The sequence below is a fragment of the Vanellus vanellus genome (genome assembly GCF_965231255.1).
Source record: "Vanellus vanellus genome assembly, chromosome: 7".
Classification (NCBI taxonomy): Eukaryota; Metazoa; Chordata; class Aves; order Charadriiformes; family Charadriidae; genus Vanellus; species Vanellus vanellus.
In genome coordinates, this window is record NC_138912.1 from 13,710,389 (window position 1) to 13,731,382 (window position 20,994).

General features: G+C 43.6%; 1 protein-coding gene across 1 annotated transcript in view; it reads right to left on the reverse strand.

Annotated features, from left to right (window-relative positions):
- SORCS3 (sortilin related VPS10 domain containing receptor 3) overlaps nucleotides 1-20,994 on the reverse strand; it is a gene marked incomplete at both ends in the record, with an annotated part of 315,923 nt that overhangs the window by 44,253 nt on the left and 250,676 nt on the right. Inside the window, 5 exons of the mRNA XM_082486568.1 lie at nucleotides 9,815-9,922; nucleotides 14,606-14,697; nucleotides 14,806-14,882; nucleotides 19,073-19,175; nucleotides 19,871-20,017. Of these exons, the coding sequence (XP_082342694.1) occupies nucleotides 9,815-9,922; nucleotides 14,606-14,697; nucleotides 14,806-14,882; nucleotides 19,073-19,175; nucleotides 19,871-20,017 (527 nt within the window). The remainder of the gene's footprint in view (nucleotides 1-9,814; nucleotides 9,923-14,605; nucleotides 14,698-14,805; nucleotides 14,883-19,072; nucleotides 19,176-19,870; nucleotides 20,018-20,994) is intronic.

Here is a 20,994-nt window from a genome sequence, read left to right on the forward strand (position 1 = left end):
GAACCTGAATATCATGACATGGAGATTTTCCACAGAAGAGAAATTCAAGGTGTCGGCCAGATTCATTGACTAGCAATCCCTATTGAACTGGTCATGGAAAGCTGCACCACTGCCAGATTCCAGGTCAGGAGGGAGAGAGGAGATGGGGCAGGGGAAGAGTTTCTGCGAACACAGAGAAAACCTAAAATCTTGCAATAAAAATCCTACAGCACAATCGCAGCAGACCCTTTTCCCTCAGCTTTGGAAAACAGCCCTGGGATTAGTCATCAGCTCAATGGGCACTTCCTTTAAAGTGCCAGGAGAAGAGGAAAACCACTGCAAATGACATGGTACAGCATGATCTTTTAGATAGCAAGTAATGCCAAGTGCAATTATTAAGTAATCTGCAGAACGTATAATTGCAAAGCAGCCCTACAGTTTGGGCTTGATTTCTCCATTAGCTGCACAAATGCTGCACAAATTCTGCATAAGGCAATGGGGGAGACAGGGATTCTTTTTCTTTTTTTTTTTTTTTATTTTTTAAATACAAAGTGCTATCAAAATTAGAACTTACTGAATGACAAACCAAACCTTTTGAAATCCGGTCTCTAAAAAATTTATTGCCAATGTTCCCAAACCACTTTACATGACAATTGCTTCAAAAGAAATCCCAGCAACATGAAAGGGAGTGTGAGACACCTGGGAAGGGGGATGGGAAAGCACGTTAATTTTTAATGCTGTTTTTCAGAAGTGCTCTCTCTCTTCTTCGAAGCACTCATGAAAGACAACCAGTTTCTGACAGCTGTGAAACCTGAAGATGCTCCCTCCCTCTTCTAGAAAAGATACTGGCAGGTATCAGCAATCTGAGCATTTTCCTCCACTAATGGGTCTACAGTCCCAGAGACAGGTGCTGCCCCTTTGCCAGAAGCTGGATGACACGGCATGTTCAGTCATTTCAATCTTTCATCCTATGAATCAGCAGATTTCCAACCAGAGATGTCCAACACAAATGTGGAAGCCATTGCTCAGAACATGTACGCTCCAAGCATACGTGACAGGGGCAGTTTGCAGTGGAGCAGGGTGACAAGCTTTGCCTGGCACAGGGTATCGGAGAGAAGGTGGCTCAGAAGAGGGTATGAGATCTGTACCTGTCTGGGCAACAGCATGACAAGGTGGCTGACTGGTTATAGTGGGGGAAGGTTTGGGTCAAAGGGATCACGAAACAAGGAAAGCACATACAATGACCTATATGAGGACAAGCTCTCCTTAGGAATAAAGGCTTGTAGCACTACCTGAACTATGTGAGATGCCTCAGACTATAGTATGGCTGCTCTGGAGACCTGCTCTCCACCACTCACTGCAACCCAGTGACGAAAAATCTGTTAGAGTGAACTCTGCGGCCAACCCAGCGCTGACCCTTCCCAGCTCCCAGAGAAGCTGGTGTGCTGCACGACCCTCTGACCCGGGCAGGATGAGGGCCAGGCTGAGCTGAAAAGGTGCTGAGGCCATATGGTTTCCCAATCCCCCAAGGGCCGGTGGGATCAGGGCACTGGACTATTCTGTGGCTTGCTCTAAATGAAAGGCAAAAGACTCTTGGGGAATACATGCGTGCACAGCACCGCATACCCAGCTGTGCACCCCACATCAGGCCTGAGTGCTTTGTACAGCCCAGCTGCTAGGAGGAGGACAGAACAGGATCTATAATCCACCTGTCCTTACTTAAAAGCACAAGAAACAAAGCACATTGACCTCTAGAGATGAGAATATCTGGGTTGTATTGTCATTAGGCAAACTTTGTCCTTTTACTTAGTGAAAAGAAATCATGTATCAGCCTGCTGCTCATTCTGACTTCTTCTGTAAGGGCTGTTTTAATTCAGTTCAGTGAATAAAAGCCTCCAGTCAGCACACCTTTTTCTAGTCCTCCTCCCTGCACATGCTTACCTCTCTATCCACCTTGTCTGAGCATTATAGACACGGCTCAGCAACTCTTTCCCCAAGGAACAGGAAAAGACTGCACAGTGGGGTACTCATCTGGGACTCAGGAGACCTGATTTAACACCAAGCTGTCTCCCCATGACAGCCTGCTGAGTGACCGACCAGGGGCATGTCCCTTGTTCTGCCTCAATTTCCCTACCTGCGGAATACAAGTAACAATGTTGATTTCTTTAGCATAATATTTGATCTACTGTCCATAAATAGCACTTGACTCCAATGAGAGTAATGCTTGCCGCCCCAGAAAGCCAAAGACAGACAAATACATGCCACAGAGCTCAATGCCTTCTCCATGTGTTATGGCTTCTGCCAGGAATCTTCCGAGTACATGGCGCAACTGCTGGGAACTGATATCAGGTCACAGACATCCTCTTCCTAAGGCCAAATAAATCACACGGTGCTGTCTGAGAAAGATTACTCTAAGCAGATGTTCTCATCACCTGATTTGTCTATTCAGGTGCCACGGAAAGACCTCAGCTCATACTGTAAATATCGGCAGCACAATCAATATTGTGCCTCTCTGGGCCGTTTAGGTGAATCCCTGCAGCAATCCAAAGGCTAACAAACAGACTACTCCTCTGGCAGGGAGGGAGGTGGGAGGAGGAAGTGACACTGATTAATCTGCAATCATTAATAATGTTTTTAAGTCTTGAAAACGAAGATAATGATATGGGTAATCAACTGTCTTACTCCAGGGTATAAACTTATCTGCTGGGATAAAATGGGAATTCCTATAACACACATTTTCTTGCCCATTGTAAAGTCACTTGATGGTATTAGCAGATTGATCATTTTCTTGCAAAGTCACAGCTATTCATTCCTTCCAGAAGGTTTTGAAATTAGACCAGATGATACAGAAATGCAGCTCACTATAGCAAATGCCAATATCCTCTCAATCATTTTGGTTTCGTAACTTTGTAATTATATTTGTAATTTTTGTTCTCAGATCAGGTTCTAAATTTTACTTTTCTTTCTGTGTGCAGTCATTATTTTCACAGATTCATTTTAATTTCATGGACCCTATTCTGAAAAGTCCTTATGTAGGTTTACGCACTGCAGTTTGCACAGCCCCATGAGTGAGGACAGTGCAACTCACAAGGACACATCAGAGCCTTGCAGTAAAAACTATAAAGCTGGTCGCACCACAAACAGATATTGCAATAAACATAAAAAGAAAGCAAAACTGAAATGTGAGATAAAACCACAATGGGGATAACAATTAAAACCTACCGGTCCTTTCTAGGTGTTTAATGGTAATCACGCAACTTAGATAAAATCGGTTTTGAAAGTTTTGAAACCTGCCCTCCAGTCTTTCAAAACCCCACAGTTCTGGTAGGCCTGAGAGCACAGGCTGGCTGGTCAGCCCTGGTTCCCAAAAGAAGTGAAGATAAACAAGGATAGAGGTCAGAGTCCTTCATCACAACAGCCCCCGTACAGATCCCTTCTGTTGTTTTCTGCACTGGAAGCTGCAAGTTGGATTTAGATTTCTACAGATCTCTGGTGAAATCTTTCCTCCAGATTCCCTCTTCACCCAATCCTCTGTTGAGCTCAGCAGTAGCAGCTGCAGAAGAAAATCTGTCCTTTTTTCAAACAGCTTCCTTCTTTTTTTCTCAAGCAGAGCGAAGTGAAGAGACCAGAGTGATGGCAGGAGAGTTTGAAGGCCTCTGCTGGGCCACAGGAATTGAGGAACACTGCGTCTGTGTCTTTTCTTTATGCGTGTTGGACAAGAACCTCAATTCCTTCTAGGAAAAACAATTTATTGGTGTCTCTGCCATCCACTTACCTCTTCTCTCGTTTGCTGTGATTGCTAGCAGGGGTGCCAGCTATGGATGGCGAAGGCTGGTCCAGCAGGGAGAAGGCCATCTCCTCTAACCACATCCCAGCAAAGGCACTATTTTCTATCACATCTCTTGTTTTCTCCTGACTTTTCTCAGCACAGCCACGCAGAGGTGGCAGATCCACAGCTCCCTACCCCTGAGCAAAGGGGCAGAAATCTCCAAGGACATTGTGTCAGCTTGTAATTTTCTTTCCCCTATCAGCTTTTAAATGTGACAGCAAGACTTGAGCAGAAGGCAGTGAACATTGCCTTGCTTAAAGAGGAGAGATGATAATCACCTTATCAGAAAGTGACAGGAAAATGACTTTTGGCTCCCATGTAATTTTGAACTCAGTGGGAGCCTGGACCTGTGAGCTGTTGCCCCTCTCTCATACTCAATCTGCTGAATCTCTGATGAGTGCTAATCAGAATCTGTCCACGTTGCCTTCATACCTGTACATAACTTTGCTGATGTCTTCCACAAGTCAGTCAGGTCTTCAGAATAAGAGTTAACTCATGGAACTCCTGGCCACATGATAATATGACTGCTAAATTTTTAAAGGGATTTAGGGGAAAAATAAACTCAAAAAATAGAAAAAATCATCAATGTCTGAGAAATACAACGAATACCAAGTTTGGCCAAGAAAGTCCCTTATTTGCAAGTTTCTGTAAATGAGAAAAGTATACAAGGGAATCGTAATATTTTTTTAATATCTAATTTTATCATCCTCACTGTTGGAGCATGGAACTGAGCTAGAGGGACCTCTGGTCTGACTCCATATGGTTGTGCTCTTAATGCTCTCTTTCTCACCCCAAACCTCTCCTGGCTCCATCTCACCTTTTCCAACATTTCTCAATTACTTATTCATTCTTCCCCACTCTTCTGCCACCCAGTGATGGATTGCCAGTAATTTTATGGGTCTCCTGGAAAAAAAATGCTCCCACTTCATCTCTGGTAAAGCCGCATGGCCATGTAAACGAGAAGGTGTTAGAAAGGGCCAGGGCTCATAACCTATTCATTTACAACCAGGAACATTTTCTAACATACACATAGCCAAGGGCAGCAGTCACAGCGATGTTGGCAGACCAGCTTGTATTAAATCCTCTCACTGAAAATGTTAATGCTCAATGATGCATACACAGATATATATGGATCATTAAGTATACACACACAGAAGCACATATATTTATATACACACACGTGGGTGTGTCTGCATAAAAATATATTTATCAGCACAGACAAACTTAATGATCCCCATCTATAAATGAGTGTCTGCACGCACACATGTATAATGACTCTACTAAAATGATAGCAAAGCTCTGCAGCGCTGTGAAGCAAAAAGGTTATTTCTCTTTAGGTATGTTTGGAGAGATGCTTAGCACAGGAGATGAAGTGGCAGGGGTAATAATTATGAGTCAGAGCTGGAACAACATGAAGCCCTTCTTTGGGCCCACAAAAACATCTTGTCTCTGATTTGAATGGTACAGACTAGCAAGTCTCTCGAGCAAATACTGCTCTGTTTGGGTATATCAAAATAAACTGGAAGGGAAATACAATCTGAGTCCTTTCCCCTGGTGGACAACCTCAGGCAAGTAACATGCTGTGCCTATGGTTTGTCAACACAGAAATGTTAGATCTGACCCATTAGAACGTGAAATCATTAAAAGATATACTGATTGCCAGTGAGGGCTACAGGACAGAAGTTAGAAAACTGTAGATTTCAAAAAGACTAGTGCTTTCTAGGCACTCACTGGGTCACCGAGGAATGTGCCTAACCCATCGCCCTTACTCATTTGAGTTATTTTCCTAAAGGATCCTTTGTTTTCTGCAGCTGCTTTTGTCACACCTGCACCAAACACTGCAGTGTGCTTTGGTACACATCTCAAAGTGCTGTGACACTAAGGGAGCTGAACTGACCATCTTGTCAGATGAGATGAGTGTCAAAGCAACAGCGAAAGGAACTGCAGAAGTGGATGATCAGTCGGGAACGAAGAAAGGGCGAGTGGATTCACCTTGGTTAGGCAGTAGTTTCAAGTTAGACCAGCTCACACAGTCTCGTGGTACTTCTCTGTGTGTCACAAAACTACATTCTTAGGAGATCCCACTCAGCTATGCTTGTAAGGAAATAATTCATTCTTGTATCCTCATAGGTGTATGAAATAACAAAATTATAGAATAATTTAGGTTGGAGCAGACCTCTGTCCAACAGACATCTTGTCCAATTCCCCACTACAAGCAGCTCCCAATTCCAAGTACACTAAGATACTCAAGATCATACAATGCCCCTGCATGCAAATCTACAGGTTTTACCATACTGGTGAGTTCTTTAGGACTGTCTTAGGACATGTATACACAGCACAAAGCACAGAAGGTCCAAAAAGCCTAGGATGCTCATACAATACAGACAGATACTGCAACTGCTCACATAACAGCCATGAAACGGTATTAAAATTCTTTGGTAAAACTTTTGCTACTTCCTAGAGCCCAGAGAGCCCCTCACAGGATACGCCACAAAATGAAGGTTGGGAATAATAGTCATTCTACTGATATACCGATTTTAATAAGGTAGTACTACGATAATGTTGTTAATAATGCAATATGTTAATAATAGTTGGAGTATAATGACTATTTAACACACACTCCCCTCGGAATATTATTTTTTGGAAGTAGTTGAACACAGACCACTTTGACGCAAATCAATAGAAGAAATTTTCTCTAACAGAAATCAGCTGAGACTACTAGATGAAATATTTTGCATTTTCCAGGATGAAAGACAAATCTTTAAAAGCCACTAACCTACGCAGTTTGGCGGTACACAAATATGAGCACTGTCGTGGTCTCTCTGCCTCAGCACCACTTCTGCTCCCACTGATCCCATTGTCAGCTGGGGGATGCTAATCCCAAACCGTTGTGCTCCTGTCATCCACTTCTTGAAATCATTGGGATTTCTACCCGCAAACAATATTCCATGTACCTCCAACCACTGTGTTTTATCTTGGTTCAGAGGATGGCCAGTAGCATTAATTTCTTCTCAGCCAAAGCTTCCACAAGCTCAGCGTGATCCTACGCTGCCCTTATATATGAGTTCACTAAAATACTCATTATGAAAAATACCTTAGTGATTTGCATAGAAATGGTTTGCATACGGGCTTTATAAATGGGCTCTTTCCTCCTCAGTTCCTTTAAAACTGTTGATAGGAATTTCTCTAAACATTTATGGCAAGTATCCCGTGAAATTTCTTTGTACGGCTTTTACAAACTATTAAGAATACTTTTAAAAATTGCTAATGATGACAGTAGTAATAAAAACAATACCAATAACCATAGCAATAATAATAATAATACACCTGCAAAGATTTCAAAAGAAAAAGAGCCAGCTCTCAGCAAAGCTGATATACAATATTCAGCAGGGTAACTCACTTCCTACATTCTCCATCAGAAGACTACTGAGTTATAAGTAACAATAACCTTAGATTTAAAACGCATCTTTCATCTCAAAAGAAAACTGCATCGATTTATAAAGTAAATGGGCTAAACCCACAGCTAGTTGAAACTGATTGGTTCCATTGATTTCAATGAAGGTGCTGATGTACAGATTCATTTGAGCTCAGACGTGTCTCTCTGCACGTGTGGGTGTGCATGTGTCTGTGTGTGTGTGTGGCTGGAAAGCGATACATATTGTGCATTGCACAAAGAATTTCACAGAAAAACACCATATTAACCAACAGAGAAAGTGACACATTATTGCTGCATTTGGAGAAAAATACGTAGAGTGAACAGAACGCAGGCTTTAATCTTTAGCTGGGGATTGGCATATATTTCCCCAACAGGATGCTCACAGCAGTCTTGTGAAAAGGCTCACAGGTATATCATATGCTGTTGTGCTTTGCTTTTTGCAAAAATAGGGGCAATATTTGCAGATAGCAAGGCAGCAGATGCACAGATATATTCTACACAAAGAAGTACTCCACTTTTATGAAGAAAAAGCCAAAGTTTTGGAGTAAAGGAAATACTAGCAACCCTACCAGAATTGATACCACCTATACTCCGATAAAATCTGTACAGCCGTCTGTGACATAGCCACGGAGGCTGCCTGCCTCTGTCCCAGCACTGTTTGGGAAACACACTGGAGTGCCAATCCTATGCTTTATAGGCATAAAGGATAACCATAATTATTTAGCCTGGCTTTCCTAGAACACTTTAGCACAGGAGATACAGATGGGCTATACAGGAGTTGGCTACACCTCCCCGATCCTCCCAAGACTACAGCACCAACACACTTCTGTCATGGCATAGATACTAAAGAAGCCAGTTCAAATGACCCTTTGCTTTGATTTTCCCCCAGCCCCTTTCCAGCAGCTAAGGTGAGCTCAACTGCAAGTACAGACTGCTCCTCACCACACAGTCGTTTGTTTGTGAAAGGCTGACGTGGGACGTAGGCCTGGTTTCTGAAAGGCATACCAACACAAATCACGCAACCCAGTTGGAATAAATTCAAATCACTAGCATAATTGCCCAAGACACACAACTGCTATCTGATCCAAGCTTCCTCAGAAACTGATGACAGGCATACCCAGCAGTCTACTCTCAGTCTGTCACTACCTGTGACACCAGCAATGAGATCCACCCACACATTTCTGCCACATAAGTAGGCAGATGGACTGAAGCCTAGAAGAAAATATACTGGGCCTGAATCTCTTCTCTTGCAAGTAGCAAAAATCTGCAAGAACTTCAGGTGCGGGTACAGAAAGCAGGAAAAGCAAACCAACTGCAAGGTGAAATTTATAGCATATCTCCTGGCCCTGAGTTGAGCAACAGCATCTGATGGGATTAACCAAAGGCACTCCTTCATGCCACTGCAGACATGCTTCACAGGCGTGCCTCAGTCTAAGGCATCTTAGCCACCTTGCTTTCTGATCCTTTTCAGAAAGCTATTCCAGGCAGATCAAAGTACAGGTAAGAAGGCATCTCTGCCAGCAAGGAAAGCAGTGCATCTAGTCCTTGCTTTGTTCAGAATCCCAGAACAAAGTGCTCTGATCTGCTTCCTGCAAGAGATTGGGTAACTCTTTGAAGATGCCTTTGAACTTAAAAAGTTCCCTCTCTCCCAGGGTTGTTAAGCGCCGATCCTGGCTTGTTCTTGGGCCAACATAATTCCACCAATTCCAACAGCCTTACCCAGCACTTCAGCACTCTTGGGAGGAGGAAGGTCCAAGCACCTTCAGTGCCAGCCCAGGATCTTCTGTCCATGGTATGGGTGAATCATAGCATACTATACCCCAGACCAGGAAGGTTATTCTGAGCTCGGCTCTGCATATGCACACTGAGAACACACCTTTAGCTTGAGCTGAAACCAGATGCACACCCCACAATGCAGATAGCAAGCAACAAGGTTCGGGGTTATTCATACCCAGCAGCAATCTGGATATGAATGAAAGGACAGTCAAGCTGCAGAACTGGAGCAAGCGCAGAACTGACATTAGGTGCAACAATACAGAGCTCTGGCCTCTGAAGAGCACTGCTGTTCCTGGGCCATCAGATCCAAGGAACACGATCACAGCAGTATTTATGAGAAGGGACTTCTGCACATCATTAGTCCAAGCTCGTACTCCAAGACAGGCTGTCGCCAACTATAGATCAGGGCAGGTGTGGCTTCCTCTATCCAAGGCTTGAAAACTTCCAGGGATGGTGACACCACAACTTCTCTGTAACATGACCAGGGATACACCACTCACCAGAGAAGCACATTTTCCTGCTGTCCTGTCTGAATTCCCAAGCTATAGGTTGGGACCATCTCTTGTTATAACTCCTGCCACTACTGGGAAGAGTTTGCCGCATGATGCATGGACACTCCACCTGGGACTGTGACCATCAGCAAAAACAAAAAACAGCAGATGCCTTCATGCAACACCACGTGTGTAGCTACACAATGCTGCACTGTACACCATGAGGCTCACCATGCACTTGGAGATCTCCATGCGCCCCTTCCACCATCACATTTTTAAAAAGTTAAGAGCTGCTATACTTACGTCATTATCTGGGTCTCTATGCCAGGGTCTACAAGGGATCCATCCACAAAAAGTGGTGTTGATGTGAAACTGTATTTACTCCAGGATCTTCCTTCATCAAAACTCACCCTGGGATAGAAGCAGACAAGATTTATACACATAAAAAGACTTTCTCTAGAGCAATTGCAGTAATTAAATGTTGGGTAAGGTCTGCAAGCTCCAGCAGCTGAATTTATAGACAAGCACCAATCTTTGCCATTTCCCAGCCCACTAATTCATGCTTTAGGTGTATTTTGAAAGATCAAAGCTTTATAAAGTATAAACACTGGCAATAAGGACATGGATATACTTGATCCAGCTGTACATCAGACCTCAAGGGATCAAGGGGCATTGCCAAGTCCTGTTTCTGGATCTGCAATAGCACCTCACATGAGGCATCACTCAGAGCATAAGCAGCCCTGGCCTGAATGCCTGAAAATTGCTGTCAACACCACTGGACATTTTGACCCATGTGTGGCATTAGCTACAATCCCTCTAGCCCTATTAACACTTCTTTGCATGCCATCTCAGAGGGGTCTCCATTTTACAGAGAGGTGGAGGAAGGAGGCCAAACTGAGCCACAGTCAGTGTTTAGCCTGGGTGCTCTTTGCCTGTTACAGTTGCAAAGCAAAGTTGTATGCTGGTTAAAATTAAAGCATTTCCTTTCTTAGAGGATGAGTATCACACTGTCGGTGACAAACCAGGGTAATTCAGTGGCTTTTGATCATCTGCCCCTACCCACAATCACCGTGCGCCTTTCTGTTTTTATCAAAGAGCACATGTATCCTAACCCAGCTGACAGGGTCTTGGTTGAATTTGAGTCAGTACAACAGCCTTTCAGATTAGCAGAGGAGGGTCAGCCAACCCTGCTCTCAGCTACACCCCAGCAACCTCCCTAGCTCTGACAACTGCAAAGGAGTAAGTGAATGAACAGTCTACCTGAGCACACCAGTAGACAGACTGGGTCAGGACTCTGGTGGCCTCTGCCTTAGCACCCCTTCCCAGCCTCCCTAATGATCTCCACCCTCACCCCATCCATGGCCCAGGAGCCCCGCTGACACCACAGGAGTGCCAGGCTCCGGCTCTGCCACAGCCCTGCCCGGCCATGGGCCTGACACGTAGGCCGATGTCCCAGCCTGGCCTCAGCCCGTCCCTGTCCCCAGTGAGCTGCCTGCTGCCCAGGGCTGGGGCTGCCCCTGGCTGACCTGCTCCCAGCTGGGGTGGTGGGGTGGGCCCTGGCTGTGAGATCCTGCTGTCCCAGGGACCTCGGTTGGCTCCCACCTTCCCAGCCCTCAGGGAGCTACCAACCCTCATGTCACCCTGGTCGCCTGTGCCCACAACAGTGCAGAAAACAGCCAGAGGAGTTTGTGCACACCCAGCTGCTACTGCAGCAGGAAAGACAGGCGACCTGCAGGCTGTCAGCGTCCAGCTCCCAGACCTGATGCCCATAAACAGTTCTGAAAGCAACCTGATTTCTCTCTGCCCCCAGACTCTCCACACAACCGCTCCTGCAGTTTCTGCCCAGAATTTCAGCTCCAATTTATACCAGCAAAGAAAGAACAAACAGCGAAGCACAAAGGTTTATTGGCTATAAAATCATTTGGTCCTCTCCCAGAAGGGTCATTACAGAATTCTCTGTAATTCTGCAAGGTACCTGGGCTGTGAAGGCTGACAGATTACACTCGATGGACATTACCGAAGAGAAAGTCATGGCACAAACTTCTTTGAATAGCAGGAAACACTTCTCATTTTAAAGTGAGCGTAAAAAAAGAAGTTTGCCTTATTTTCCAGGCAAGGAAAGTTTGGGGAGGGAGGGGGAATGTGCATGTGTGTGTGTGTGTGTGTGTGTGTATGTACGTGCATCTGAGCACCTGGATTTGTATGAGAGGGTCTTGCTGAAAACTGAATCCACCCCACTCCAAGTAGGTAGCATCAGGGACAGTATCTGAGATGCCACCAAAGGACCAAGAGGCCGGTGTAATATGTATTACAAACAATGGGATATACCAACCTCAGATCTCTAGTGTGCAAAGCCAAGGCTTGCAGTCACCGTTCCCTAAGTATCTGCCTCTCACAGCACCTAGCAAAACACCTTCACCTGACTCACAATGCATATCTGCCGGAATAGGAAGCTGACTATAGACCAAAGACAGAAAGCTGAGAGTACAACAGCATACAAAAAGCTTATCTGCCCTAAATCTATTTATTTAAATGTATGTATCTTCTCATACACCTGTGCATTTGTATGCTGTTCTGCTTGCATGCTTATCTATCTAAATAGCATTTCAGTTTCTGGGCAACAGCATGCTTCATTAGCTTAGCTAAAGTTCTCTCGGCTTTTCAATTATCCGCCTCTCTTTTCTCCAGGATGAAACTTATTGTACAATGTCTCAGCTTGGGAACTAATAGATATATGTGTACCCTTTAATCTGTTCTACTCCTGCTCATAAAACAGGTGCCTACTGAGGCAATATGAAGGAAATTCCAAAGTCCCTAAGGGTACAATTTTGGAGGAAACCTGTTGAAGCTTATTGATAACAGCTCTAAATCACTACGCATTTAATGGAGTGGGTGGGGCACTCATAATACTGCACATGCCATTTCATGAGACTTAGTGGAAAGGGAGAATACCTGAAAGGAACCTCTGCAAAGCAAACAAAGGTGAACTGGGGTCTCAGTTCCTATGGACAGTCAACCTGTGACCAAAGCTTTCCCAACGTCTAAGTACAGGAAATCGTATGTAATGTGCTTTTTATGTCCAAAGAGCCTTCACAAGGTAAGAAACAATTAAAACAGTTACACTGGGATTGAATAATACAGTAACAAATGGTTAATACATGACTTACAACTCTTGCAATAAGTGGTTCACCTTTCACTCTTCCATAGCTCGACTCGCCACAGCTTGATGTACCAACTGCTGGTGACACCTACCCTTGGCTAACACACACTTCTGCCTTGGCCCATACTCGGTTTGGTCTAAAGACTTCAACATGGTCTTGATGTCCTCTTTCCTGAGGGCACTTCAGGTATAGTCATGGCTACTGAGTTACCTATCAGAGGCAAAATGTTTCTAGTCGCGCACCACCACATTCTATCTACAGACAGAAAGGTGGAGTCTGATGGAACCATCATTATAGGTCTGCCCTGCTACTACTGTCTTCTATACGTCCAGTTATGGAGGCTGTTGGCAAGAAGATGCTGGCCTAGACTAATCCCTGGCCCTGACTCAGTATGGCTACGTATATTAAGTTATGACTGCAACAAGCTTGCTTATGATAAAACAAACAGTCTGTTTCCTGAACACTAGAAAGTAAGACAAAGATCACAACTCTCTTTTTGCAGAGCATGACACGCTTGTAATCCCACACAGAGGCACAGACCTCTTAGAGAACACTTGATTCCTCTATCCTAGAAAAATTACAAAGCCATAGGAATACAAGCCAATACATCCTGTGGTTAACAATCCACTATCACACCAAAACTAAAGCAGTCATTTCTTTAGCTCAGGTAGTAAAGAAATATGGTCAAATGCAACATATTCAAACTTTAATAGAAATCTATGTTGCAGTCATCCCAGAGTTATCATCTGCCAGGTAGGAATATAAAGTCCAGAGGCTTTTCATATTGAAAAAGTAGCCATTAATGTTCTTAAGGTACATCTGTGGAACATTAGCTTGTGATGGGTAAAGACAGACTGTCTTGAGGTCTCAGGCTTCCGAATGACTGTAATTTAACTGAAGGATTTTGTACAATAATGACTCAGGTAGAGGAGACCTTAACACCTCATCACTGCTGCCAAACACCATTGCTTTCTTTTTCTATTTGACTGAAGGCCACATTTCCTGTTCTGCATGAAGAGCATGAGATAGACATATGCTTAGCACCATCAAGCTGAGACACTACTCAGTCTTGCAGACAGGAATACAAATCTTGTCTCTGAAGACTATTTCTAACTAATTCTCTTCTAAACAACATTAGAAGCTGGGTAGGTCAGTTCATGAGCCACACCCCTCTCACTCAAGCCCAGAGACTGAAGGTGGTGCCAACACACACATTTTCTGTAAACAAGGTTAGTTCTAAATTTCAGAATGCCTCTCTCCAATGCTTAGCTGGTGCAGGAGTGAGAGGGGCGAAGGCTAGGAAGAGGATAATTTTGAGCAGTATCTTCAGTGCTTAGATTGTTATAACCCGTTTATAGCAAAACAGTATCTTCAACTGAGAAATCATTTTGCCCTATTTCACCTCCAACTCTATTCAGTTGCCACCACTGTATCTCTGGAAATTGATAGTGGAATCCTATAGGAGACAAGGACGTTAGCAACATATCTCTGTGGTCCTTATCAACACCTACTTCTCTCTCTGCTCCCTCCCTTTATCTGTCTTACCAGTTTAATACTAAATTCTGTAAACAAAATGCAGGATTGAGCGGCACATCCTCTCCAAATTACCTGAAGCACAAAGGATGACTTCTTACTCAGTATATATGTGTCCGTAGGAAAGAAACCCCACCTGAAGTCTCATAGTACACTACTAGTGCAAACAGTAATTCATATATGGGTGTGATTACGTATATAGTCGTTATATTTATAAAATGGTACAATAATCATTATACTAATCAACAAAACCCCAAAAGATGGTAAAATGCAGATAAGAACGATCTCATTTGTTCATTTTGTAGACACTAGCAGGTGTTGACCAGGTGATGCAAGACATTAGCACAACTGTTGGCTTATCCCCATTGGGAAGCCTTCTCAAAGTAACAATTTTCCTTACCACATGTGCCGGATGGGCACTGATGTCCGTTTCATAGCCACTAGTGCCCCTCCCCAGTCCAGAAACCACACATTGTATTCCTCCTCGAAGATCTGCAAACAAATTAGGTACTTCATGAGTGCTCCACCTCACTGGGAAAGGAAGATTCAGAAGAAGAACAGCAAAAGGCTCCATGCTTTCCTTTACTCTGCAAAACATACCTGTCTCCAGGAATTTCCACCATCAGAAGAGATGAACACACCAACATCAGTGTAGGAAAGCTCAGAGCCAATATTGCCTGCAACACAAGCAAGTGTCAGACATTCTTGTATGGGTGAACACAAAACTGCATTTTTCCAAGAAACCGAAATTACTTGGCCTGACCAGTGCTTTTTTTTTTTATTGTTCTTGAATCTATTCACATCTGCAAACACCCCCATGCTGAGGTAGCAAGAGTCACTTACAAAAGCTGAGCCATTTGAAAATTCACACTGGGGAGAAACAGTATTGTCAGCTTATTTTCCCAACAGATAGCATTGCTATCTGTTAGTGGTCACTATCCCTGGCTACCAGATATTTCATTCCATATGCATTTTTCTCCGAACTTGTAGTCTTTGTGCTCTGGTCGGTGAGTTGCAACTCTGTGATCTGCCGGTCTTTGTCAAGGGTAAGGCAATTACCTCTACCTCTACTTGTTGTGTAAAGGAAAGCACACAACGGGAAGTTATATGGCTGAATTCAGAGGTGAAACCCAGGCCCCACTGAAGCCCATGATTAAGGGTCTAGAAAGTCTACTCAAGATTCTGTAAAAATACTCAAACGCACAACTGACCTCAGAACCTCCAGTCAAATAAACAACGCTTCCTCCTAGGTTTCCTAACCGTTTACAATTAATAAGGACTGTGATGTAATGAAACATAAATTCCATTTGAAGGAAATCTAGTTTGTTTAGGTATGAACCTCACCTGAGGGCAGAAACAGTTCAGAGAATTAAGGTGGGTCAAATGACTTTGCAGCAGAGAGGTAGAGACCAGACTGAGCAGCATTCTAGACAACATTGATGGTTTTCATTGGCCTAGCTGTCTCAAATTGTGAGTTTAAACTTACTGGTTACTTGGTACAGTTCTTAATTTTAATCTTGTAATTTCCTTTATGAAGGAAACTGTTCTGCTGACAGCCCTACAGGGTAAAGTACTCTGCCTTCACCATGCATTAGGGAATGGATAAGCCACACAGGAAAGCCACGTAAAGAAAAGCTCAAATATCGACCTCAACCATCTATAGAGAAAGCACAGCAGAATACCATTTGGAGACACCACTTCAGAGGTTGAAACAGTATTTTTTCCAAGGTCCCTCATCTGGGACAGCAGAGAGAACCTCATATCTTACAGTGATAGATCTTAATACAGAGTAAATAATGAACTTGGACTAAGTCCCCAGCCCTCTGGAGCTTCTCAGCATCCACCAGTAGTTGCAAGAAAGAGATATCTGATATCTGAAAAATGTACACATGCTCCAAATAGACCTTACTAGCTTATTCTCCACACTGCCCTGAGGTCAGCATCTTGCTTCTGCTTCCAGAGTTAAAATTTCCACAAGCACCAGGATCACTGAACAACATAGGTCTGTTCTAAATTAATTTGTTCTCGCGTCCCCACTTCCCAAAGCACCCAGGGGCTCAGGGAAAAGCTACCACAGCCACCCAGGAACTGTTTTCTTCTGCTGGTCTGTCAACAGTACCTTCAATCAATGCTAGGTGAGATTCTGGTGGTGTGAACATCTGTCCCATAGGACGAGGTGGTTGTAATAGTGACAGATACTCCATCAGAAGTCCTCCCAATGCTAATGGCTCACAATCACCATATTGTGGTCAAACCCACGACTTTTTTATTCAAAGCCCATGAATTCTTTACCCAGTGAGCCACTTTTATACCTTCCAAATGAGACTGTTTTTAAAGCAGGTGTCATTTCCATGGAAGGAAGGGAGAACTAATATTTTTTCTTCAAAAATAGCAAAGGGAGAGGTGGCACTCTTACACATCTGTAGCATCAACAAGAGCATAATAAAAACACACTACTGAAAATGTTAATTGAATTTCTGACATTTAATGCTGGAAAATGAGAAATTAAAACCCAGATGCAGGCTGACACACTCCTGTCACCATCATGGAATCCAACTAGCCATGTTGTTGCGACAATGGTCTTTCAAAAAATAAAATTTCTGGCTCAGGGAGGCAGGATAATTCAAGGAAGGCTTTCCCATCAGTGTTCAGGATGTAGGAAATGTCACACTGTCCATCTACCTAAACCTCTTCCCTGACATCAGCAAGAATGACCAACTGCTTTACATGAAGGTACAAGAAAAACCTGCTGTGGGCAACCATGTAGAAGGACAGTCTATAGACAACCAGGTTCACAAGTATAAATCTACTGTGTCAGTCCAAAGGTCTGTTTAGCCCAGTATCTTATCATGAGTGGAAGTACTCAAGAATTAGGAACTGACTTAAAGGCAAAAGCGTAAGATTTCTATCATCACATTTTAAATATCAAAACTGGAAAACTGACTTTCCAAACAGGGATTTCCAGATTGCGGTAAGGAAACAGAGTACAAAGGTGAGATTCTGTTGCTATCACATATATCTGTCTGTTTTTCTGTGCAAATCTGTTCCATTATTTTCATCATTCTCTCCATCTAGTTTCTTTCAGGTACATGGATTCAAATCCCACCAAACATAACTAACTCCCAAACAAGTCAAGATTTGGCAGCTGTGCAATTAGATACTAAAACATAATTCTTCCCTTTGCAAGAACCTAACCTCTGCCCTCGCATCAAGAGTCTGATTTACAGGGGTACATTTCCAGCAATGATGGGAAACTCGAAGAGTAAAACACAGAGTTTGAGCAGCCAGTGCCTGTGAGAATAAGATGCAATGCTTATCCTGAAACACATTCGCCAATGTGGTGAGACGTTCCTGTTGTTGTGAAACCAGTTAGTGGAAACAGATGTGTATATTCCCAACAGGTTAAGCTTTTTATTGTACAAAGCAGTAAGGCAGAAATTATATTCTGCCTTTTAAAGGTTAATTGTTAGGCTGGGAAAGCATTCATCCCATGCACTGGCAGCTTGGAAAGAACCTCATTTACTAACAATTTAGATCAATGCTTAGACTCTCACTGTCCTGCTGCGTCCATTTGCTTCCTAAAAGGTTAAAGAAAAAAGGCTCTGCAATCACAGCATCATGAGTAGGGCTTGCTCCTAAGCATCCATCTAGCAAATGTGACCTGCCAGGAGTGGTGACTCCACTTGGCTATGCATAGGAAGATCTGTAGGTTTAAACTAAATTATCTCGCCCCATTTGGCCTGGATCAGTGAACTGGAAATCACATGGTGTTTCCCTTGTTGAGATAAAGATGTCATGAAGGGAACTTGTCTCTCAGGTTCTGGCTTAGTCTGGCAGACACATAGAAGCACAGAAGGACATGAGAATGGAAACGGCTGGAAGAAACAGTGTAAATTCATATAGGCAATATGATAACATGACACACTTGCAAGCCACTGCTAGGCTGAACAAGACAACGGAGATAAAACGAGCCTTAGAAAGAATGGTTAAGCTATTTGGATGTATTTGAGCACATGTAGGAGCCTCCCTGTGAAAAGGCAGGACAGCCTACATACTTCAGAGGCCAGCTTTCAATAGCACCAGCCACTCAGAAAGCGCTCTGTTAGCCCAGTAGCTCCCACAGAGGTGTGGGGGTGCTGGGTGTGGTCGGTAGCCCCATCCATCCTGACCAGATCGCATGCTGTGTGCACACAGGGCCTGTAATTGTCGTCAGATTAATTACAGTGGGTCAGCCATTGCCACCGTGAAGCATTGTAGCAGGTCACCATTAAAACAGCGCAACCTGTCAAAGCACTATTTTGCAGAACAACCAACAATAACAATGAACCATCCATGCAGTGTTGAAGAAGTGCTGCCAGTCTTGGAGAAACACAATGTTGAAAGTAGGTACCATACACAAGACAGGCACTTAGGAAGTTCAGGCTTCACCCGGCAGGTTTTGTGACAACTCTGTGCTTGCTACTCAAAAGGTGGAATGTATTGACACATCCCAGGAGTGTAGCCATGATTACAGGCCTTATTCGTATTCACGGTAACACCAGCAAATAGGTAGGCACCTACATGAGTGGTAGTAACGATGTAAAGCGAGAGGAGTTAGTAATGCCGCTTGGTAATAATCCCTTGCCAGTGTGGGCTTAGATCAGCATACGGGTTATTGCAGAGCAACAAATACGTGACAGTCATCATCTTTTTTCAAGTCAGGGGACACATTCCTTCTCCTAGCCCACAGCAAATGGGAGTTAGTGTGAATTAGCTTAGCACTTGCTGAAACAGAGCTGAAAGCTTTTACATCAACAGGAAACATCTCGTACACTCTCAAGCTCCCAGTGAGGCACGGGTGAGCGGTGAGAAGCACTTATGTTCTTACCTGTTGCCACCAGCAGCCCAGGAGCTGTATCTTTGCTGGAAATGCTTCCTGAAGTATACGGATTCTCCGAGAGTTGCAGATGTAAGTGCAATGAGCAAAAGGGCTGTTGACAGGAAACAAACAAAAGGCAGAAGCTTTAATATACAAGTTAAATATCAGAAGAACCCTTGGCAACTGCACGCAGATGCTCTGATCCTTCTGAAAATGACCCCTCTGCTCTCAGCACTGTTACAAATAGCAACATATGTTCATTTTCTGTATAAGCACCATAAAAGTAGCTGAGAGCAAGAGAAGCAGGAACGCTGCATTACAAGCAAGCATGTCTGCATTTGTTTTTACCAACGATCTGATCTAGAGCACTTTTTCCCAGAAACTTTCTTTCTCTAACTTAAGTTCCATAAAAAAGGCCAAGAAAGATGGTCAGAATTTTCCCTTAAAAAATCTATGAAGCTATAGAAAAAGAAATCTACTTAATTCAATTAATGTTCAGCAGGTCCACAGAAAAAAACACAGGGAGAGAGATTAACCAGTAGAACCTCAGAGAAATACAACTCCTTTGAAACACAGGAGCTACAGCCTACTGTAAAATGGCTATTCACTGAATGTTGTTGAATTATGGCAGTAAGCCCAACCCGAGGTTCTCATCTGTAAACTGTGCCCTGTTTTGGAGCACCTGGACTCTGCACTTCTCTGACTGGCAAGAATCCTTCCTACCCACTGGATGTTTTGTTAACCCAGTGACTGAAATGAGCAGCTCTGAAGATGTCAACTGTGTTTTGGAAAAGGTCTGCCACTCACCAACTGGCAAACTAGAGGGTCCCCTCTTAGATCAGTGTCCGGTGCCTGCAGCAAACGCCAGTCTCTGCCCTTGTTGTAGGTAATGAAAGTCTTGATTTGGTCATCTACCTTCCTGTTAGCCAGGAATATGCCTTTGATCCCTGCTACCTAGGAAAAATGGAGAGAGATGAAAAAAATACATCGGAAGAACAGGCCAAGAGTAAGGCCCATCTGAGCACTCTCAGGAGTGGGAGGTCTGAAAAAAACAAGTCATCTCAAACCCACTTTAGAAGACTGTGAATGGAATTACAAGTACATCTTAATGATGCCTTCGCAGCTGAAAGGCCTCGTGCAGTCTCTGTCTCTGGAAGAAAAAGACATGGATGTTCACAGAGCAAATCCCTAGGAAACAGCCCACTTCTGGATTTCCTTGAGTGCTTGCAGACAGGCTGATGGTGAGCTTGAAGGTACAGCATGCACTGTGTCACACATGAGCTCTGTGAGCCTGGGGATGTGGTCTGCCCAAATCCTTCCCCAGATTGCCATAACATGGGAGACAGCAGGTCCCCTCAGAAGCAGTGTGGGATCTTTTTTATGTTGGTCTTTTTTTTTTTTTTTCTGTTATGCAAAAGGTGGAAATCCTGAATATGCTGAAACACTGATGTTTTGAAAACTTTAGTTCTTCACTTTCCTTCCACTCCCAACTTCTGTCAAAATCAACCCAGTTGTTCCAAATGTTTTGAGTTTTGTCAGTAAAACCCATGCCAGCAGAATATGGTCCTGTCAAAATGTCCCCAAGAAGATTTTTTGTTGAGTCTGGTCTCTGTTGCACAGCTGTGAAAGTGAGACAAGAAGAAGGAACTTGCTGCAAATCTGCAACTGCACGGCAACAGCCAGGATGCAAATCCTTCTACTCTAAAGTGACGCTGCCCTTTGAATGAGTTTGAAAATCTCTATCAGCATTTAACAGCAAAGAGTCTGTGATACACAGCTTGGGAGTGCCGAGTTTGCCAAGGAACAGGAGATAATACATGTTTATTTTAGCTGGTTCATCATGATATAGAAATACATCTTTTTTCAGAGGCAAGAAAATGTATTTAACTATGTGAAAATAAAATGTAAAGCCTGTCTTGTATACCAATCCA